General features: G+C 35.0%; 7 protein-coding genes and 1 pseudogene across 7 annotated transcripts; 1 reads left to right on the top strand and 7 right to left on the bottom strand.

The window, feature by feature from the left end:
- Nucleotides 1-1,762: 1,762 nt before the first annotated feature.
- Nucleotides 1,763-2,215, bottom strand: LOC110664297 (uncharacterized). Its single transcript, XM_021823950.2, has one exon. The coding sequence runs from the start codon at nt 2,213-2,215 to the stop codon at nt 1,763-1,765; it is 453 nt and encodes a 150-aa protein (XP_021679642.2).
- A 380-nt stretch (nt 2,216-2,595) lies between these two features.
- On the bottom strand, nt 2,596-3,288 carry LOC110664377 (uncharacterized). Its single transcript, XM_021824070.2, has one exon. The coding sequence runs from the start codon at nt 3,286-3,288 to the stop codon at nt 2,596-2,598; it is 693 nt and encodes a 230-aa protein (XP_021679762.2).
- A 1,188-nt stretch (nt 3,289-4,476) lies between these two features.
- On the bottom strand, nt 4,477-6,359 carry LOC131180879 (uncharacterized). Its single transcript, XM_058148912.1, has 2 exons — nt 5,620-6,359; nt 4,477-4,905 (listed from the first exon to the last, which is right to left on the bottom strand). Exons 1-2 carry the CDS (start codon nt 6,271-6,273, stop codon nt 4,798-4,800), a joined length of 762 nt encoding a protein of 253 aa, XP_058004895.1. The 5' UTR covers nt 6,274-6,359; the 3' UTR covers nt 4,477-4,797.
- A 2,351-nt stretch (nt 6,360-8,710) lies between these two features.
- LOC131180878 (protein ROLLING AND ERECT LEAF 2-like) lies at nt 8,711-13,781 on the bottom strand. The gene is made up of 4 exons (XM_058148911.1): nt 12,499-13,781; nt 12,069-12,244; nt 10,755-10,978; nt 8,711-9,691 (listed from the first exon to the last, which is right to left on the bottom strand). Exons 1-4 carry the CDS (start codon nt 13,442-13,444, stop codon nt 8,893-8,895), a joined length of 2,145 nt encoding a protein of 714 aa, XP_058004894.1. The 5' UTR covers nt 13,445-13,781; the 3' UTR covers nt 8,711-8,892.
- A 590-nt stretch (nt 13,782-14,371) lies between these two features.
- Nucleotides 14,372-15,576, bottom strand: LOC131180880 (probable glutathione S-transferase; annotated as a pseudogene).
- Nucleotides 15,577-16,414: 838 nt separating this feature from the next.
- On the top strand, nt 16,415-18,123 carry LOC110659929 (putative Peroxidase 48). Its single transcript, XM_021818062.2, has 3 exons — nt 16,415-16,907; nt 16,998-17,141; nt 17,427-18,123. Exons 1-3 carry the CDS (start codon nt 16,838-16,840, stop codon nt 17,444-17,446), a joined length of 234 nt encoding a protein of 77 aa, XP_021673754.1. The 5' UTR covers nt 16,415-16,837; the 3' UTR covers nt 17,447-18,123.
- Nucleotides 18,124-18,370: 247 nt separating this feature from the next.
- LOC110659553 (probable glutathione S-transferase) lies at nt 18,371-19,770 on the bottom strand. The gene is made up of 2 exons (XM_021817541.2): nt 18,964-19,770; nt 18,371-18,814 (listed from the first exon to the last, which is right to left on the bottom strand). Exons 1-2 carry the CDS (start codon nt 19,384-19,386, stop codon nt 18,458-18,460), a joined length of 780 nt encoding a protein of 259 aa, XP_021673233.2. The 5' UTR covers nt 19,387-19,770; the 3' UTR covers nt 18,371-18,457.
- Nucleotides 19,771-20,084: 314 nt separating this feature from the next.
- Nucleotides 20,085-21,120, bottom strand: LOC110659634 (probable glutathione S-transferase). The gene is made up of 2 exons (XM_021817651.2): nt 20,725-21,120; nt 20,085-20,565 (listed from the first exon to the last, which is right to left on the bottom strand). The coding sequence occupies exons 1-2, from the start codon at nt 21,043-21,045 to the stop codon at nt 20,209-20,211; spliced, it is 678 nt and encodes a 225-aa protein (XP_021673343.1). The 5' UTR covers nt 21,046-21,120; the 3' UTR covers nt 20,085-20,208.
- Nucleotides 21,121-21,754: the final 634 nt, after the last annotated feature.

The following is a 21,754-nucleotide window of genomic DNA, read 5'->3' on the forward strand; positions in this document are numbered from 1 at the left end:
ATCCAGCTGTTGAGGCGATCAAGACTTGGTTTCAATGCAATAATGTAACTTGCAGAAGCAACCTTAAACAGCAAAACTTCTTGTTTGTTGGCTGATTTTAAGTATCCAGAATTATACACCCCCAACTTTCGGTCTGAAGGGGCTCCTCATGAGGTAATGCAGCACCTTAAAGGGATTCTCTTTGGACCCACTAATGGAACTGCTTTGGGATCCTTAAAATTGCATCAGCAAAATTCACTAAAATTTTAATGGCTTATATTTATAGCCAGCCCTCCCTCTATAATCCTGGGATCACACTGGCTTGGGAAAGGGCTAAAGGAGGTCTGGCAGGCACCATCCTAGTATCTGAGATTCCATACTTTAATTTCGGTGGCCTTTTCTTTTAAACTTCTTTACCTTTGGGATTAGTTTGATTGTTTCCCTCTTTGTCTTTTTGGTGGTATTCCACATGCGAGTTGCTTTCTATTGTTCATTTTGGAAGGGTCCTTAACAATGTTAAAGAGATGAAACTTATCTTCCAAATTACTTTTATCTGTCATAAATCATAATCAGTGTTATGAACCTCTTGTTCTGATAAGTTAAAACCAGTGTACTAATAAGACAAGACTAGATTACTGATTAACTATATAAACTTCTATGTCACTAAGCTAGCTAGGTGATTAGTAAGACATCATAAGCAGAAAAGGCAAAGAAATCAACAATGGAGTTGAGACCTGGTAGGCTTTTGATATGGGGATTTTGATTCCTTGACAAGGTAAGTGGGGCATCCTCTACCATTATAATTGCTTGTGGACCTCACTGAGGGGACTGAAGTGGAGTGTGAACCCTAGAAATATATATAGCTTTATACTAGTTTGAACTGAGATGAGCATACAGTTTTAATAAGATAGATGGGCCCTTGTGTGACAGGAATGGTGCACATGCACTGAGTTGCCTCATATGCTATCTGAACTTACTGTCCTCAAGAATCCCCACTGATAGAGAGAGAAAGTTTTCTTGAAAATGACCCTTATATGTTTGTAATGGAAATGTCAAAACGCACTCATTTATTGAGCCTGCAATCAGCTTCTACCATTATATGTGTTGGTTGAGAGATCCCATTTTGTATGGGGCACATGCATTTGTGTATCTTTCTGGATAGATCATCAGCTGGTACACTGTCTCACTCTTGTGCATTGTCTGGACCACTAAATCAAAATCATTATTTTAATTGCAATAATTAATTAATTAATTAAACCAAGTATTATATATCTAATAATAAAACTAGAAATCACTAATCACTGCCTCTAAACTCAAGAGACGAGAACAAAAAACAAACGCTTTGAAGAGCTATCCACTTTCAACGACCTATACTTCTTTAATAATTAAAGCATTTCTTGAAGTTGCAAAAAGATGTTAATTTATTAATTAGTTAATTGCCCACTTGGAGATTAATTAATTATTGTCTTTAGTCATCATCATTGTTCAGATTATTATCATGCGATCATGATAGGTTAGTTGCTTCAAATTTACTAGGGAAAAAGAAAAAGATAAGGCAAGATTGGATGGGCCAAAATACATGAATCCAAAAGCATCTTCAGTTACTTCTGATTCAAGTGACAAGAAGAAGAAGCTGAAGGTGCCAAAAATACATGAACAATATGAAAAAAATAATAATTCTAGTCAATATAACAAAAAGAAAAAGAAAACTACATGTTGAATATCAAGAAAATTACGGGAGAGAGATGATCAAGAAACCTCGAAACTCCACAATTTCTTGTCTTTATACTAAAGGATGAGTCTTTTCAAAGATCCTGGAAGGAACAGCAAACCTGGCAGAGAAGGAGCGAGACATGTTATCAGGATCAGACCACGTTGAGCCTTGATCGAAATTCTGAGAGTAGGTATAAGGATCATAAGAGAAACACATCCGATTACTTGCAGACGAGCAATCAAAAAATTTCTTCTTTTCTCTCATTATTTTCCTCCACAACAATCTCCATCTTGGCCTCTTTGATGCAGTACTGCTCTCCAACACAGACGACAAGATTGGATCATACCGATCATTCACGTAGGCATCCATGTTAGTGGTAGCAGTGCCTGAATTGCACCAGCTGCTGAGTTCCATGGTAGCTAGGTAGACTAGACGAGTTGCAGCTCCCTGGGCTTTATGTAAAGGATCAACGTTAAGAGTTGCAGATAAACAAGTTGATTTTGAGACATGATCACGTGGCATAATCGAGGGGTAAAGTTGTCATTTTGGTAGGGACATAGCCAGGATTTACTCCTCAAATTAATTAAGATACATGTTAGTTGGATTTCGTTACAACATGACTGAGTTGACTGGGAATTGATGGATGTGAGAGGTCTCAACACCTGATATCGATTACTGGGTTGATTGGGTCCCTTTTTGCTAACTAGTTTATAATATATATATTTTTATTTAAATTATATATTTTTAATTGGTTTACTTTAATTAATTGGTTTTTGTTAATTAATTAACAATTTCCATTTTTATTATTTAAATAGTTTTCTTTTTTAAAGATATATACAAGCCACTGACATGACGATGACAAATGAATTTTCTCGTAAATTGATGATTTTCTTTTCCTTCGACTAGAAATGAATAATATTTTCCATCAATTTTGTAGAAATGTCGACGCCAAATGCAGCAAACTCTATCAAAAACCCATTAATATCCTTCATCGGTGATTTTGCTAGCCCTTGTTTATAGAAAGCTTCATCACAAAACCCAAAATTCGTAATGGCAGCAATAAGCATGGTGTGCACCTCATCGTAGTCACAAACAGAAAATGCAGCCAAAGCTTTTCCAATGTTACTAATGGCCTTCCAGTATTGTTCTGAGCATATATTAAGGCTTTTCTCGACTTTAAATGAAGTTGATGGATCTTTACTCACTTTCATCGCAATGGAGGATACATCCTTTACAAGAACATCGAGTGTTTTGATCAATACATGCAAAGATGAAACAACATTCACGGAACCAGTCATGTGTGGAGCAATAACAGAGACACACTTTGTAGGGTTATGAGTAACCCCACATATATGTTTAAGGGAAGAGTGGATTGATGAAGGTGGCACATTTGGGAAATGGGCAGAGAGAAACGGTTTCAAATCGAAAGGAACAAGTTTAGACGAGTGTTCTACAGGTGAGGGAGATGGTGAATCCGAAGCAAAGAATGAAAATGTAGGCTTGGAAGGAATACGAGAAGTGGCTTCCGTAGAGAATGAGAGAAGGGAGAAGAAGACAAGGAAAATAAGGATTGATTTGTTAACAATAAGCTTCATTTTGCTGTGTCCTTCGTAGAGGGGTGTGCTAGATGAGACCAAGTAAAATGGAGATTAATTAATTAATTAATTAATTATGGTGTTGAAATAAGAACCATGGTTGAGGTTTTTAAAGGGGTAACAGTTAAGCTTGAAAGGTTGCCATTATACTCTAACTTAATTTGTTATTTTTTTTTTAAAAAAAAAAATTATTATAAATTTATAAGGAGTTAGTTATGCAAAGAGGTTTCTAATTAGGTTCTTTAATTGGACATCTTTTACCTATTTGAGGAATTCTCATATGTCTCTCTAATTAAACATTTGCTTTATATAGATTTGGCGACTGCAGCGACAGCAGTAATAACTAATCAAAATCATATAATTAATAGAAAGTATTCCTAATTTTGTAAATTTAATTAAAAATATATTAGAAAATTTATTCATAGAAATTTTTGGAAAATTAATTTTTAAAATTTTTCATTTTTTAAAAATTTTTTTATAAAAAAGAATTATTATATATAATTAAACTTTCAATTTCTAACACTACCTCCTATTTGAAAATCATAATTTTACAATAATTTAATTCAATTATTTTTTTTTAACAATTTTTATTTTTAGATAAAAGAATTTAATTTTTTAATTTAAAAATTATAAAAATTATATTAAAAATAATATGTGTGTGATGAGAATAAAATTAATTTTTTTTTCTTATAATTTTTTTTTTTGGTTCAAACGAAGGAAAGGGTCCAAAGATTTTCTTACTACTCCATGGATGAAGATCCTGCAATTGAGTGCCCAACTACGTGGTTCGGTATGGGCTGGCCCAAGAGTCATATAGTCGGCCTATTTTCAATCTTATCACCAGCTATTCTTTGCGATATACGGTTCTCGTATTACTCATTTCCCCATAGCTTCAAGAAAGTTTAATTCTACCATCTAAATTTGAAGAATAGGATGGAGGAAGAAAAAGAACGATGGGAAGATGGAGGAAGTATCAAAATTAAGGTTTCGTTTGTTTCGTAAAACATTATTTATATATAAAAATTATTTTTTATTTAATTATTTGATTGTAATATTAAATTAATAATATATATTTAAATAATATGTGTATAAATATTTTTTTATTTTAATAAAATAATCAAAATTTAAAAGATAAAGTTATTTTTCGTAAATTCTGTTATTATTATTATTATTATTTTTTATAAAAACTTATAAATATAGGAATTAATTCTCCTAACAAATATATAGTAAAATACACAGTCGATTACATTTCCATCACTGCCTAATAACAATATTATAGGAGAAATGAACGAAAAAGAAAAAAATACAAGCATAACAGAAACAGGCATATACAAATAATTGCAATTAAATTTATGGAAGTTTCAGCTGGTTTCTGATACCCAACCCTTCTTATGTACAAACGAAGGGAAATCCACTTAGCTTTTAGCTTCTGGTGCATGCAGCATCTCTCCCCCATGGCCATCAACTTCACTTATTCTGGACCATCAAAGCACATATCAGTCCTCGTCGTCAAGGGACAGCCTCTTTCTTTTTCTCTATGTATACCTCGGAGAGACAATTTTGTCGAACGATTGTCTGGCTGTTTGTGTTTACCAATACTTCACATGACATTTTTGCCTGTTTGGGATTCATAATTTAAAAAATATTTTAGAAAAAGAGGTCTCTTAGTATTTGAATATAAGACTTTATATTAAAAATAAATATTTGATCATTGAATTATTGAATCAATAATAAAAATTTTGAGCACACTTTGTTTCTCCTGATCAAATTAATCCAGAAAGGTATTGTAAATAATAAGCAAGCATGCTAGCTTCCTACGTAACTATTTAGTATTAACAAATAATTAAGCTGGCATTTAAAGACTCTTGACTTTTAACTCATCAAGTGCAGTTTGCTTCTAAGCTAACCTTAAGGATTTTGTGAAATGCAAGGCAACAATGTCTGATTAAAAAAAAAAAAAAAAAAAAATTAGTCCTTGCTTGTACACTTTAAGCCAAAATGACTTAATACAACTGTGAAATTAGGTATATAAATCAATCGAGTCTATTTATATTAGACATTAGATATTAATTATTATTGATTAACTATTTATATAGGCATAAATCAGAAAAGAACTCAAAGATTATATCATTAAATTAAATTAAATATTGACCTTCAAAGGAAACTCAAAGAACAAGAAAAGGATTTTCAAAGTAATTACTAGTGACAAATTTAGACTCTAATAAATTATATCATTATCATATATAGCATTTTCCACTCTTTTTAAAAAATAAAGAGGCTAACAATACCAAATCTTTAAAAAAGTCTTTAAAGAAGAAGCTTCATGCATACCTTCAAAGGGAACTCAAAGAACCAGAACCCAAGCTTGCCAGTGAACACTGTAGCAGTACCCAAGGGCACCCTGCCCCTAGCCAAGTCCTGAAGCAAGTACACCACGTCCGACAGAATCCTGACCCCATTAAACTCCATCTCAGCATCCACGTAGGATGATGCTAGGGCCCTTACGTGCCCTTGCCCTGATCTCACCTTCCCCAGCCTCTTCCCTCTATACTTGAGAGACACATCGATGTGCCTAAAATCCATGGAATACACGTTCAGGTTACGTACCTTTACAGTGAGATGCAATGATACATCAATGCTGATTATGGGCAAGGTGTGGATATGCAATTTGTTTAGCCGTAGCCGGACGATCTTGAGGGAGGGATCAGACGGCAAGAAGAGGTAGACGAGAGCAGCGAGGAGGAGGAAGACGACGATGGAAATGATGAATATACGCAAAGAAGGGCGGCGGATGGTGGGGTGGTAAAAGGGTAAAACGACGTAGTTTTGGTCGTGCTGGCAAGGAATAGGAGCGTAGCAGTGAGGAGGTTGTTGTTCAACTTTGGAGACATCCATGGGAGCTAGAGAATGTGTGTGAGCTTCAAGAGGAATCAAAGGGTAAGAGAAAATGGAGTTGGAGTTTTTTGGTTTTTTGCTCTTCAACATGTTTTGTTTTTTCGTGGGGAAATTGTAAAGGGAACTTCCTAGCTGTTGTAAGGTTTGTTTCAAGAAAAGAAAAAATCTTTTGGGGTCCATACAATGATTTTTATTTTTGAAAAGAAAGGTAGTTTTCCCTCAGGAAATTTTTTATCCAGGCAGCTCTATTGTAAATTTAAAATATAAATATATCAGCTTTATTATAAATTTAAAATAAAAATATATAAATTTATATATTTAATATATAGATTTCACTATATATCTTATATTTTGCTCTTTAATGGATTGATTCTGAGTAAAAAAAATCTCACAGAATATATAGTAAGATTCACTTATTAAATATATGAATTCTATATATTTATATCTTAAATTTATAATAGAAAATTTCTGCCTATATACGATTCATTCATTATGAACCTAATACATAAATATATAAGATTCATATAAGTAGTCTCACTATATATATTATATCTTAGATACATGATAAATAAGTCTTAATAAGAAAATTTTTTTATAATAAATTAAATATGGATAAAAATTTCCTTATATTTTAAACGTATAAAAAATCCAATTTAGGTCAATTTTCTTTCCATCATGTAAATCTTCTAGAACACTCAACGTCACTCAAATTCAAAATGTTTAAAAATATCTTGGTTTATCTTGTACTATTTTTTTTTTTATGTATTAACCATTGATTCTGTTAATATTTAATGAATTATTTTATTTAACAAAAAAATTCTCAACAATATATTCCAACAAATTAATAATTTTACATGTCTCCACTTCACCCAATTAAATTTTAACCTATGAGTATTCTTATATTAACTTTGCATGTTTGTTTATTAAACACAAAATAGTATATTTCGTTATAGAATTGAATAGAGTTTTTTAAATAAATATATATTAAAAATAAATTGGTATATTATTTTTATATATGGAATAAATACAAGATAATTTCTCATATTGTTCTATTCTTGGTACAAAGAAAAAAACTTGAATATCCGGGACCATAAGTGTTGGATTATCCAGTTCCCCATATATCCATGCAATTTTGAGATTGTAGTGGGTTCCACAAAATCCAATGGGCTCATGCTATGGTCTTCACCTATTGATATTGGCCCACTGAGAGAGAGAGAGCATCAGCAGCAGCAGCAACTATCATTGATCATCCAAAGTTTGCAATGGCTAGGCTTGGCAACAGGATCATGCAAGCGAAGCTGGTGGGTATGTCTTTCCCTTCAATTTTTCAATTCCATATGTTTCTGTATCCCCATAAATGGTTCATTTTGCTTATAATCGAGTAATTGGTTTACATAGAATTGTTTTGTTAGAGTAAATTCTGAGCCAACTAGAGTTGCTCTTATTTAATTGTATGTCAATCATGGTTTCCCTTACTTCCATGCCTAATGGCACCGGTGACAAACAAATGCGATCTGGACTTGGAGAGTTGCAGAATGAGGTATTCTTTCTGGCATCAATTGAGAAGTGCATCTCATTATTCGATTATATTGAATAATCCAGTTATGGTACGCAGGAAGAAATAGCAGGACCATTATATTTGTTAGAGATCACCGATCAGACATGTACATTCTCCTTTTATCTTCTTTTTTCGTGGTTGTATGAGAACTTGGTTTTGCAATTCCGATGGTGTCCTCCTGTTTACCATTTGCAGCAAAGAGATTGGCAAGAGAAACCTGCTGGAGTGAATCTCAAGAATGAAACACGAAGTAGAACAAGGAAACAACTTTGTTGCTCTGGGTGATAGGTCACATCAGGATTCCCACTAAAAAAAATCATCAGAAGCCCTCTTTGCTTTTATGTATAAAAAATGTGTAATTGCTTTTGAAACAGGTGGTTTTTCCTTCCCCTTTGCGCATACACACAAAAAAAAAAAAAAAAAAAATCAAATTGACTTGGCCAGGCTACTGCTGCTGCTTCCTACACTCATTTGTGAACTTTACTCACCAACTTCCCAACAGGATTTACAATTTACTGTTTGGGCTTATAATCTAATGGTTGGAACCAGATTGGGTGAACAGGGCATTTAGCAATTGGTATCAATCAATCAAACAGCACTCGTGATAGCGAAAAAGGAAAACCAGAAGCTATGATGCCTGAAAAAACACACTTGCTCAGTTCCACTGGATTTTTTAAGCCTTTAACTTTGAGGAACGATGAAAGCGAACTCTATTGTAAAGCTGTATACAATGCACAAACAATGCCTGTATGAGTGTCCAATTCCTTTTTTTTTCTTATTATTCTGTCTCTTCTCGTCACTTTATTATTTACTATACCAGATAAAATAACAATCTTTTTTTTCTTGTATCATCAGAATAATGATTCATTAACCCATTGATAGTCTTTATGAGGCACAAATAAGAGAATTTGTCCTCTAGCAAACAAATTTTGCAGTAGGCAACTCAAAACGTTTTTTAAATCTGCAACCTCTTGAAACTGAACCAATTTGATTAAACAAACATATGTGACTGTGAGGACTAGTTCCATATAAAATTTCCAGCAGAATTACAAGTTAAACAAGACATAACAAAAAGATTTTCTTTTCCCTAAGGTTTATTTTTCTATAGGGTATACAATCAAATTATACAAATGCGTAAAATTGTATTCTCATCATGAGTCCAGGCTTGGATTTCGATGTTGTGCTATGGACCTCAAATGACTGTACATTTCTGAACAAGCTAGAGCAATATCAGTCATTGCTCTAAAGAGCTCTGGCAAGCAAGTTTTGAGACCTGTAAAAGATTTTTGCCTCGCCTGTAGGCTAAGCTTTTGGCAAGCTTCCTCCTCGTTTTCCAACTGCTTGCTCAAAGAATCCAAGACAATCTGTCTATCTACCATGGCATCCCTGTGGGGGTTGTCTTCTGCCATGTCATGATCAGATTCCTTATTTGTAAAACCTATATTATGCTTTTGTTTCCAGTCATCAAATTGCTTGGTCTTGCGGGCAAGCTCCTTTCGCATGGCCTCACATTTTTCTCTTATCTTCATCTCCTCTTCTTGATAATTCACGATGGTCTGTAATACAGCAGCAAAATTACCTATTGCACTTCTTGCAACCTCGTCAGGAAGTTTTTCCAAATCATCGTGCCAAGCTATGAGAAGCGCATGAATTGGAGGATTATGAACCCTTGGAGGAGAAGAAACCTTTTCTTTCAAATTGCTCTCAATAGGGATGAGATTTAGCTTTAACCAATTGTTGAGTGCCTTTATGTAATCTTTCTGAAAGTCTGTAAGTCGACAAAAATGTGTATGCCAATCTCTTACAATTGCACATAGCTGACAAGTACGATCATAATGATATTCACTAGTTTCCTTGGGGGACTGAGAAATGTCCACATATTTAAGAGCATTTAAAAGCTTCAACTGGGCCTCATGGTGCAATTTCATGGTACTCCACATTGCGGCCATCCTGAAATGCACACCAATTACTAATATTGCAAACAAAATACAATTGCTGCAAGGAGATCACAACAAATATTCCATTATTCAAGCCAAAACCACTATATACCGTTACAAATGAATGATGAAATTCAGTATATTCATGTATCCTAAAAACCGCAATTAAACAAAATTACCATCAAAAAAACTTTATAATGAATGGTACCACTGCTAGCACAATAACAGCTGGTGCATGGAAAAAAAAAATTGAAAGAACGGTTCCTACCCACAAAAGTAAGCATGTGGATGTAAAAAAGAGGATCAATTTTGCCTATACCGTGGTTCTTGCCCAAAGGAATGCAGATATAGATGCAAATTAGTGAAACAATTTCATTCATGCTGTTGAGCAAAAATAATGATTGCAATGAAACTGTGGTATTTTGCATCAATTAAAGTTGTTAGAGAATTACACAACACACTTGATAAGTGACATCAACAAACATAAGTGAACCTAGTCAACAAAGAAACACAAAAACAACAAAATGCAAATGATACCATCTTAGAGTAACCAACCTAGAAGTGATAGACCCAAACATCATGTAAAAGTAATATAAGATTAATCTATAGTAGAATAAAACAGAAAATAGATCAATATGTAAATATGCTGAGTATATCTTAAAAAAGGATGTTAGTTACAGATTGGATGACTGACAGCATATAAAATGGGCAGAATAAGGAATGAATGAAAATAATAAGAGAGATATTGATCAATTGGATGATAAATTAATAGACCAATTAAGATGATTTGCTTGAAAGAACTTGGGAAAGAATAAAAAAGGTTGGAATATCACTTGATAAATCCACAGCTCTAGAATAGGCAGAAGTTAAAATAGATTCTGAGCAGTGAACTTGAGTTGACAGATGGCCACTCTTCCTGCAAACTCTAAGCCGTTGACTAGACTTGTTGATAGATAAAATATAATGTTTTATCATGACATACAGAATCTCACAAATACGTCTAAATTCATCAAGAAAGATCCTGGACAGTTTCACCTAGTGAATTCTATTATTATTATTATTTTAAAGCAACTTACCCATCAACAAGCTGAACAAGTTTTGGATATAATTGTTCATCACGTAAACGATTTATCTCAGCAACCGTGGAGTCCAGTGATTGCATGTCTACAATGTATCTTGTATGCAGATGACTTACATCCGCTTTTAATTTCTCCAATGACTCATAGTTACCACCCTGTTTCTTCCGCTTATTCAGCAAAGCAACCTTCCTTTGATACTCAAATTTCATAATTTCACCTGCCTATCCAGCAGCAGTTAAACCCCTTATAAGATTCATCATTAAGCGTGACATGAGAAAATTATGACATTTGCTTTGTAATACACAAAAGGAGGAACAAAAGGATTCCAGACAAAGCCAGGAACATAAACTGTATGTGTAGTAAGCTAATGCATTAAAAGGCCCTTCTGGTTTATCTTGGAAATGAAAATAGGATGCAATAATTCCATTCCATTATGTGGTGCACAAGGAATCCATAATTTCTGCACTACATTTATATGTCTGCCTCGATTAAATTTCTGCAAAATGATATCAATTTTCTGTTTAATTTTCAACATTACCTACAAACCACATTTTATCGCAAAAATAGATCATAGAGGGAAATTTTGGAATGGGATATCTAATTTACAGCAAGCATATCCCAGTTAATAAAGATAGGTTCAAACAAAAGTTTGCAAAGTAACACTTCAAACATATGAAAGAGAGAGAGAGAGAGAGAGAGAGAGAGAGAGAGAGAGAGATAAAAATGTCATTAGCGTTGATTCAATGAAAGTGAAAAGCAAAGAAAGTAATTATTCTTCACCATATGAAGAAAAATCGATTGCAAGTGAACTCAAAGATCTCTATACTCATAGGAGGGAATACTCCCAAACATGTTTATTGACCACGTGAAAAGATTATTCTGCAGTCTTCCACCAACCAAATCCAGAAATTTAATTTTGTTCAGTACATTGCAACGCACGAATTCTAGCAAAAGTTAAACCAAAGAAAAATAAATTTATGTACTAAACATTTAAGATTAGGCAAGCTGCACAGAAGGCCCTTCTAATTTGGTCAGCCACACAATCACATACACAAAATTGGATAACTTCAACATTTCATATGAGCTAAACATGTGCTACCAAGTACAATTATATAAAAATGAAGTATGTATCAATATCAGTAGGTAATTCAAGAACTTAAACCATCAAAACTCAAAAGGGGGTAAAAAACTCTATAAACATCGTCATATGCAAATAAGCACAGTAGCAATTATCCATGCAAGGTTAAAAATAACATGAAAACAAAGAATGAAGCGTGAATGGATGAAATCAAAGCAACCAGGGATATGTACCTTGACTTCATCGTAAAGCTTCTTTTCCCAAGCCAGCATCTTATCCAACACAGTAGCATGAGTTTCATGCTCCTCTCTGTCAAAATCATCCTTATCGTCATCAACACTAGGAATTCCCTTAAATGACCGATTCCATGTAATAACACGCATCACTCTTTTAGAATGATCAATATGTCCTACAATACAGGTAGCAGGGTCACTTCAATGTGAAAGATGTATAGCCTGTTTCTACTACCAGCGCGAAAAAATAATTAATCGGCAGCTCCTTCTTCAGGTAAATCTGAGGGAGGTTCTATTACATCATTTTTTCCAATTTTCACCAACACAAGTAATTCAATAGATAAATGCATAGTAAAAATAACATTCCCAAACAAAATTTATGAACTAATAGCGGCAGATTACTGAATAAAAAAAAGGAACCCATCATTACCCCGATTATCGGCAAAATTAGAGTGATAATGCAACCGTGTGGCCTCCAACATCTTGGAAACCTCATGGGCACTCTCAGAAGCCTTCAAGAAATGATCGTCAAGCTCCGCAAATAAGACCATCAAACTCATCGGTTTTATCCTGCCCATTTCTCCAGTGCCCTTCTTCGCTACCTTCTTCTCCACTGCCGGAACTTGCACTGGCACTGGCACCTCTACCGCCTTCTCCACCTTTTCCTCCACCACCAACACTGGATCCTCCTCCTCCTTCACTTGTGACACTTTATTTGCCTTTTCCTCATCCCTCCGCCTCAATTCCTCCTCCACCTCCACCGGTTCTGCCAAAGTCGGCCCCGGCATAATCTCCACCGGCGGAAAAATGTACTCCTCCCAAGAAGATCCCTGATGCACTGTCGGGCCCCGCATCACCTCCTCTTTCCACCGCTGCTGCTGCTGTTGCGGTGGCTGTGGTGGACCGTGCTCCTTGGGATGCTGAGGTTGATGATTCTCTTGTACGGCTCCTCTTTTACTGCCACTTCCTCTGTTACTGCTACTACTTCGCTTCCTTATCAATTTCTCGTTATCGTGGGTATCAAACTCCATTTCCTCGTCTTCCATTATCGTGGACCCCACCAGCTTTTGTTCCGGCTTCAGGATCATAAACTCCGGCATGGTCGCGGCGCGCTGCAGCGGCTCGGGCTCACGGAAGGGAGGAGGTGGAGGTCCGAACTCCTCAACAGTGGAAGAAGTGGCGACGACCGAGGGCATGGAGGATGCGTGGGTGTAGTCGCAGAGGGCTGCGCCAGTGTTCTTCAAGGTTATAGCGTATGCGGAGTAAGCGGAGGCGAAGGCGTTGCGCGCGGCGACGGCATCTTTCATGAATTGCTTGCGCTCTTTGCATCGAGAAACGGCTTCTTCGTTCTCGATCTTGGACTGGGTACAGCCCATCTCTCAACTCAAATTTTCACCTTATTTTCAGCTTCTCTGCAGAATTCAGAATTTCTTTCTTGTACTTTTTGGATTCTGTGTCGAGAGGAAGAGATTGGTGGACAAGTAATCGCTGCTGGTTTCGTCGTAGTAGGCTGCGGGAAAAGCAAACAAAAGCAGAGTGGTGGAATTTACGATGTCGTTTAGTGGTGGTCAAGTCGTTGTTTTTGTCGTGGTTATAAGTGTTTTTAGCGTAACTAAGCAGAAGAAGGAATGGACAAGGTATTGGGATCGATGAAATTTGTGGGATTTATAAGATAACCAACACTCAATCAAAAATAAATAGACATAAATTCAATTATTTATTTATTTAATAGAAATAATTTAATCGATAAAATAAGAGTCTTTTTTATTAATTAAAATTTAATATTAAAAATTTTTTTAAAATTATTTATTTACATGTGTCGACTACTGAATAGATATTGTAAATTTTATATTTTATCGCTTTAAATATAAATTTTAAATTAATGCTTTGAAAATGTAAAGAATACGTGCTTGAGGAATCTAGACTGTTTCTTTCTCTTTTGATTGTCTTTTTTGCACATACTTAAGTTGCAAGGCAAATCTAACGGGCCCAACAGGAGCAACTGAGGTCGCCTTCTGGAATGTCCTGGTTGGCCAGTTTCACGTGAGCATTTGTAGTTAGCGAAGCAGAGGATCCAGTGCATGGGATTAGAATGCTTGCCTGGCATAAAGTAGAACTGTAGAAGCTAGTCTGGCAAAAAGTTGAAAGTTGAAACTTGCTAGAGAACAACACCGAAGAAAAGGAATGAAAGGATTTTCGGCCTTTTGGCCCTGAGCCTGAGCCTGCTTCTAATTTTTTGGGCCCATAGCAGCTTAAGAAATGAGCCTGTTTTACAGGCCTGTTAGGCTTTACTATTTGGACAATTCAGACTTCAATCCATCAAATTCATTGTGTAACAGAATTTTGGCCAAAACCTGAAGAATACTGAAAGAATTGGCCAAGTTCCAAGCCCCTTCCGTCCTGTTTCTTATGGAAGAGAAAACAGAACCAGGCTAGATATGGAATGTTCGCACTTAGGCAACTGGAAAACAAATTTCAATGCCAAAACAACAAAATGCATCAGAAGCATCATCAAGCTTTTGTTCGTAATATTATATGAACCTCCTGTTCAGCTCTTTACTTCTTTATCATTTCCATGATAGCTTCATGAAGTTTTTGCGGGTCAGATATAGACTTGGACACAGTCTCCTTTTCCAAGCATCTCCCAGCCCACTCCACAATCCGAGGGCAATCCACTGTCACACTAAAGTTTCCCTGACTCTCGTACGTATAAAACATGCTATAGAAAGGGATGAGTGCCATATCTACGTAACCAAAGCTCTCCCCTGCAAAAAATGGCTTGTTTCCAAGCTCCTTTTCCAATGTTTGAAAGCTTTGAATCAGGTTCTTCGTGTATGTTTCTTTCACTTCTCCTTCAGATGTCCACAGCATCCTTCCATTGGGGTAAATCTGCAGGCACCCAATTCACATAATAAGATGGAATATACAACGATGATCTATATCAATTAAATGCCAACAATTTCTTGAAACCAATTGAGATCAAGATATCTCACATTAAGTTTTTGTTAACAGAAGATTCATTCGAAGAATTTCAATGAAACGCTTCGATTCAAAAAACTTGAGAAGAAATATAACTCACCTTCTTGTCAATATAGTCAGCCCAGAACCTGGCATGAGCTCGTTGATAAGGATCAGATGGCAATAGAGGAGCTCTCTCATTCCAGACCTCATCAATATATTTGATAATGATCATGGATTCGCATATGGGTTTTCCATTATGGATCAAGACAGGGATTTGCTTATGAACAGGGTTCATCTCAAGAAGAAGAGGGCTTCTGTTGTTCAAGTCTTCTTCCTATAACTCATACTTTATTCGCTTCTCTGCCAGGGCTAACTTCACCCTTTCTCCAAAACGAGTAAACTTGGCAGCCAGCAGAACTACTTCCTCATCTGCCATTTTTTACACTCGCTACTCCATCAACTGATAATCAACTTCTTCTTTCTTTGGGAGAATGTGATGGGGTCCTTGGTCAAGATTAGCAAGCCTTATTATAACACGACTATGCTGTTCTTGATTATCAATGTCGTCATTGCTTGCATCAGAAATTCAAAATTCTAATTAGGCATGTGCTATATATATATGAAACTGGATTCTAAATAAAAACAAATGTTAAATATGATTCACTTTGAAGTCCAACTTTGAATAAACCAATCTAAACTAGGTTTAAAAACAAAATTCACTATGAAGTCTCCTATTTCCCAATACTGATTCTTCACCTCTAGTCTTGTGTGAATTGTTCATAATTGTGAGTATTGTTTTATAGTGAATTATTGGAATGGTTTTTCTTTTTTCTGTTAGAACATTGGAATGCGGACATGAAGTCCTGCTCTGATTGAATTATTAGCTTTTTCAAAATAATGGTTTCTCCGATCAGGCAAACATGGCTCCATCTTAAATAATATGCATGCCAGTGCCCGCCCCCCCCCCCCCCCCCCCCCCCCTAACTTCAATTATTAGGTGCACTAGCTGATAGAGGCTTGCTTTTTTTCTTATTTTTTTTTAGTTGGCACAAAATTGGCATCATTTTAATATCTATGTTTAATATATGTTGATTTTTACTTCCTTGGTTGGAGATCTCTTCTTTTCCTTGATATTCACATGCCCATTTATATAATTCTCCTAAAGAAATGCTTATTATTGTTATAAATAAATATTGCCACACTCATCGCATGAACCACCTACCAATATCTTAAAAATTGAATAAATTTTAACATATAATGTCATAGTTTATATATATATATATATATATATATATATATATATATATATATATATATATATATATATATATATATTTATCATAATCGTATGTGTTTTACTTGATTTTTTATATATGGCATATGGTCACCTCCCATCCCAACACTAGAAAGTTTACAGAATATTTAGGTTTACACCTGGAATTTATTAAAAAAAAATGAGTGGCACTTCAATTTTTAAAATGTTTTATAACATAGTGTATGGGATTTTTTTTTTAAATAATTTAAAATAATAAATGATAGGTTTTTTTTTATGTATTTCTATGCTTCATTTCTTGTGATTTGAAATGGGTTGGGATTTCTTGATTTCTCATTTTGTATTTCTATGCTTCATTTCTTGTGATTTGAACCAATGTAATTTTGATTTATTTGCTTTGTAATGCAACTTGTGCAGGGCTGTGATGGTTCTGTTTTATTGGATTCTGCTGTAGGCTTAAAATCTGAGGAAGAATCTTCGCCCAATCTGAATCTGAAAGGATTTGATATAATTGACAAAATCAAGTCACATATTGATGAAGTGTGCCCTGGAGTTGTTTCTTGGCCGATATTGTTGTTTTAGTAGCCAGAGAAGGTGTTCTTCAGGTATATATCTCCGGCCTCCGCCTCCCTCCTCCGTCTCTCTGACAGTCCTACTGAATTTGTGAATTTCAAACTGGTGTCCATTCTGTCCAGTGTTCACTGGCAGAAGAGATGCTACCCATTCTTTCCCAGATAAGGCAACATTTGAGATTCCTTCACGCCAAGCTCATCTACCTGAAACCCTTGCATCTTTTGCATCTAAGGGCTTTCATGAAAGAGAAACTGTCAGTCTCTTGGGTACTTTCTTCCTCTATTACCTGTGTTCCTTAATTACCTTGTTGATGAAATGAAATCTCCTGATTGCACATTGTACAATTGACCTTTTCTGTTTATATCTCTCCAGTAGGTCATTGATCTGAGCCCTTCTAAAATGGTTTAATAATTCATTTTGGTGTTTAAATTTCTATTTCTCTGCATTACCTTTAGGATTTGAGAATGGGACTAATAAGCCGTCTGCAAATTCTTCAGAAACCGTCTCTACAACTATAATGAGACTAATAAGCTTGTTCCTTCTATTGACAGTCAATTCCTTAACTTATTGAGGTTAATGTGCAACAACAGTCTTGCTTCAGCGTCAGCATCATCATTATCATCAACAACAAGTTCAGGTTCGTTTGACTGCAAAAAGTTATCATCAAAAGCATTATAACCTTCCTGTAAGAGATCACTATCTTCAACTTCTGGGAAGCCAAGGAGGGGCACAATGCTTGCCCAAACACTTTACTTGTAAAGCTCACGACTGTCCTCAATTGAGGATCCAGGAATCAATATGGCTTATGAGGGACCTGGAGTAGATTTTGGCAGGGTATACTACTGCAGTCTTCTACGAGGTAGAGGAATCCTAGTTTCTGATCAACAACTGACGTCTGGGGAAGAAACTGAGAATGCGAAATGGTGAATGCATACACTTCAGATGTCTCTCAGTTCCGCCAAGACTTCGCACGAGCAATGGTGAAGCCCTCAAATCTCCATGTCTTGACAGGTTCAGATGGTCAGGTCAGGGTCAACTGTTCAAAGGTGGCATGAGAGAAGGAAAACTGTATTAACTGTTAAGCTTCCCCCACACTAGCTTTTCGGATTTTGTTCTTTAGAATTTGAATTTTCAAGAACTTGGATGGAATTCTGTTGTTACCTTGTAAATGTAGTATCCAGATTAGAAGTAATGTTGCTAAATACTAGTTCAAAAAATGCTAAAATGGAAGTTGGCTATCCGTGCTAATTTATATTTAAGCATAAAATGGCTTCCTAGCACAACCACACAATTTTTTAAATTTACAATTACAACAACAAATTTTAAGAGAGAAAACTTGGTGAGGGAAAATGCTAATTCTTTTGCTGGTGCTAACCTAAATTACTATAAATATAAACATATATTTTTTTTTTTTTTTTTTTTTTTTGAGTTTGGAGAGTCAATTGATTTGCTGAATCAAGAAATTATTAAATTTATGATATAATTGTAGACTATATTAGTGAATAAAATTCTGACAAATCGTTCATAATTTAAAGAAATTTTAAATTAAATTACACATTTATTTATAATTATACAAATATATTTACGAATTATGTAGTTGATCAAGTTTGTTTAAGAATTTTTGGACAGAACTCCAAGTAGATCCGCCCCTGCTTATCTCCAAGATAATCTCGTAGAACTTGCTCTGATCACATAGAGACTTGGACACACTCTCCTTTTGCAAGCATCTGTTAGCCCAGTCTACGATCTTAGGGCACTCCTCTGCCATGCTCAACTTTCCCAACGTCTCGTATGTGTAGAAGGAGCTATAGCATGGAATGAGTGATAAATCAACGTAACCGAAACTTTCACCTCCAAAGTATGGCTTGTCTCCAAGCTCTTCCTCCAATATTTTAAAGCACTCAATTAGCTCCTTCTTCGAAGCTCCAATACCGAAAATCTGTGGAATCCATTGCAAGGAAAGTATGATAAAGCTTATGGTAGTTTCATGCATATGTCAAAATAACTTCATAAATCTACCAATCTCAAAGAATTTATTGAAAAAGAAAATGAATTTAATTAGTGGGCTTAATCTAATAATTAACTCACCTTCTTGTCGACATAGTCAGCCCAGAACTTGGCATGAGCTCGTTGGTAAGAATCAGAGGGCAACAATGGAGACTTGTGGTTCCAAACCTCATCAATGTATTGTACTATTACCATTGAGTCGCAAATGGGTCTGCCATTATGGATCAAGACTGGGATTTGCTTGTTAACTGGGTTCATCTTCAAAAGAAGAGGGCTCTTGTTGGTCAAATCCTCTGGTCTGGACACATACTTTAATCCCTTTTCAGCCAAGGCTATCCTCACCCTTGCTGCGAAAGAACTAGGATACCACTCCAATAGAATTAGCTGGTCAGCCTCGGCCATTATTGCAGAAATTGAGGAGAAAAATGTAGATAGTAGATGCCTCTCAATGTGAGGCCTAGGCAAGCATTTTATATTGCAATATTCCATTTCGTTGTGGAACATGTGAACCTTTCAAATGTTGTCATTGCTCACATCAGTGTTCAACTAACCCAATAATTGTAGAATTTTGCATTCTCCTTTTTAATAATTTTATAAAGAAATGCAATGGATTTGAACAGAACACAAAAGTCAGACTTAGAGACCCAGACTTTTTTTTAAGGGAGAAATTCTCTTTTTTTTTTCAAAGATTGAATTCATTTATTGCCTCAAGTAGGCGTAGATTGATTCCCTCAAACCTGAATGAATTTCTAAACCAACTCTTTGAAAATAATTTTAAAAGTAATTATAATATTACTGAGTTAAATTTTTTTTCATATAATTTTGTAATATTATAGCATTGAATTTACATGGCTATTTATTTCTTCAATATCAAGGTAGGTAAGTAAATTTATTTTATGATAAATTTATTTCTAATCATAAAATAACTTCCCAGCACAACCACACAATTTTTTAAATTACAATAACAAATCTCAAGAGATAAAATTTAGTGGGCAAATACTAATTTATAAAATTTAGTGAATGAAAATGCTAATTTATAAAATTTAGTGAGGGAAAAGGCTAATTTTTTAGCTGGAACTAACATAAATTACTATAAATATATACATATTTTTTATTTATTTTTTATCTGGAAGAATCAACTGATTCAACTGAATTAAGAAATTATTATATAAATTTAGTCTATGATATAATTATAGACCAAGTCAATAGAAATCTGCCAAACCATTCATAATTTAAAGAAATTTTACATAATTTAATTCTGAACCGTTCATAAATTAAAGCAATTTTAATTAAATTACATATTTATTTATAATTATATAAATATATTTATGAATTATGTAGTTGATCAAGTTTGTTTAAGAATTTTTGGACAGAACTCCAAGTAGATCCGCCCCTGCTTATCTCCAAGATAGTTTCATAAAACTTGCGCTGATCACATAAAGACTTGGACACGCTCTCCTTTTGCAAGCATCTGTGAGCCCAGTCTACGATCTTAGGGCACTCCTCTGCCATGATCAACTTTCCCAAGGTCTCATATGTGTAGAAGGAGCTATAGCATGGAATGAGTGATAAATCAACGTAACCGAAACTTTCACCTCCAAAGTATGGCTTGTCTCCAAGCTCTTCCTCCAATATTTTAAAGCACTCAATCAGCTCCTTCTTCGACGATCCTATACCGAAAATCTGTGGAAACAATTGCAAGGAAAGTATGATAAAGCTAATAGTAGTTTCATGCATATGTCAAAATCCCAGAAGTAGAATTCTTAAATCCAACAATCTCAAAGAATCTATAGATAAAGAAAATGAATTTAATTAGAGGGCCTAATCTAATAATTAACTGACCTTCTTGTCGACATAGTCAGCCCAGAACTTGGCATGTGCTCGTTGTAGAGGATCAGAGGGCAACAATGGAGATTTGTGGTTCCAGACCTCATCAATGTATTGTACTGTTACCATTGACCCGCAAATGGGTCTGCCCTTATGTATCAAGACTGGGATTTGCTTGTGAACTGGGTTCATCTTCAAAAGAAGAGGGCTCTTGTTGATTAAATCCTCAGGTCTGGACTCATACTTTAGTCCCTTTTCAGCCAAGGCTATCCTCACCCTTGCTGCGAAAACACTGGGATACCACTCCAATAGAATTAGTTGGTCGTCCTCGGCCATTATTACAAAAAATTGAGAAGAAAATTGGGTGTAGATGGTAGATATAGTCTTAGTTTTCCCTCTGCGATGCTCTATGAAAAAGACGCCTAGGCAATCTTTTATATTGCAATTTGATTTCGTTGTGGAATTGTGCACCTTTCGAAATGTTGTCATTGCTCACATCAGTGCTCAACTAACCCAATAAGTCAATGGCCCATGCTTGTAGAATTATTCCTAGAGTAATTACATCAACCGTCCCTGAACTCAAGGGTGATTTCATTTTCATTTTTGAATTTTAATTTGTTACAATAAAATTTCTTAATTTCAATTTATTTTTATAAAAAATTTTTGTAACTTGTAATAGCAGGTTTACAGATTAAAAAGAGTGAAATTAACTTTTTGCCCCTCTCTGCTAAAAATAAAATCACCATTTTATTCCTTCATTTCTTTTATCTTTTTCTCTCATATCTTTACCAAAACACAAATCGCGTTTTGAGCTCCAATATCCCCCCTTTCACTTCTGTTTGTTTTCTTCCAGCCAAAATCAACAAACGTCGATGATGGCAATGACCTTGTTGACCCCACAAGCTCAAAGGAGCATAGATTTTGATGATACCAAAACTCAACTAGAATCAAACTAACCTTGTGTTAAGTATTATGCTCAAGGAATTCATGATGAATTCGTGCTTTTGAAGAAAGGATGACATTTTAAGATAACATAGGATGAATC

The sequence above is a fragment of the Hevea brasiliensis genome, chromosome 6 (assembly GCF_030052815.1).
Source record: "Hevea brasiliensis isolate MT/VB/25A 57/8 chromosome 6, ASM3005281v1, whole genome shotgun sequence".
Lineage (NCBI taxonomy): Eukaryota > Viridiplantae > Streptophyta > Magnoliopsida > Malpighiales > Euphorbiaceae > Hevea > Hevea brasiliensis.

Coding starts and splice junctions, on each gene's coding strand:
- LOC110664297 (XM_021823950.2), bottom strand. CDS start 2,215: ATGCCACGTGATCATGTCTCAAAATCAACTTGTTTATCTGCAACTCTT.
- LOC110664377 (XM_021824070.2), bottom strand. CDS start 3,288: ATGAAGCTTATTGTTAACAAATCAATCCTTATTTTCCTTGTCTTCTTC.
- LOC131180879 (XM_058148912.1), bottom strand. CDS start 6,273: ATGTTGAAGAGCAAAAAACCAAAAAACTCCAACTCCATTTTCTCTTAC. Junction 4,906..5,619: donor TCTTTGAGTTCCCTTTGAAG/GTATGCATGAAG, acceptor AATCCCAAACAG/GCAAAAATGTCATGTGAAGT.
- LOC131180878 (XM_058148911.1), bottom strand. CDS start 13,444: ATGGGCTGTACCCAGTCCAAGATCGAGAACGAAGAAGCCGTTTCTCGA. Junction 12,245..12,498: donor TAATTTTGCCGATAATCGGG/GTAATGATGGGT, acceptor CCTGTATTGTAG/GACATATTGATCATTCTAAA. Junction 10,979..12,068: donor AGCTTTACGATGAAGTCAAG/GTACATATCCCT, acceptor GCTGCTGGATAG/GCAGGTGAAATTATGAAATT.
- LOC110659929 (XM_021818062.2), top strand. CDS start 16,838: ATGAAGTGTGCCCTGGAGTTGTTTCTTGGCCGATATTGTTGTTTTAGT. Junction 16,908..16,997: donor CCAGAGAAGGTGTTCTTCAG/GTATATATCTCC, acceptor CATTCTGTCCAG/TGTTCACTGGCAGAAGAGAT. Junction 17,142..17,426: donor AGAAACTGTCAGTCTCTTGG/GTACTTTCTTCC, acceptor TTCTATTGACAG/TCAATTCCTTAACTTATTGA.
- LOC110659553 (XM_021817541.2), bottom strand. CDS start 19,386: ATGTTCCACAACGAAATGGAATATTGCAATATAAAATGCTTGCCTAGG. Junction 18,815..18,963: donor CTGACTATGTCGACAAGAAG/GTGAGTTAATTA, acceptor TGGATTCCACAG/ATTTTCGGTATTGGAGCTTC.
- LOC110659634 (XM_021817651.2), bottom strand. CDS start 21,045: ATGGCCGAGGACGACCAACTAATTCTATTGGAGTGGTATCCCAGTGTT. Junction 20,566..20,724: donor CTGACTATGTCGACAAGAAG/GTCAGTTAATTA, acceptor TTGTTTCCACAG/ATTTTCGGTATAGGATCGTC.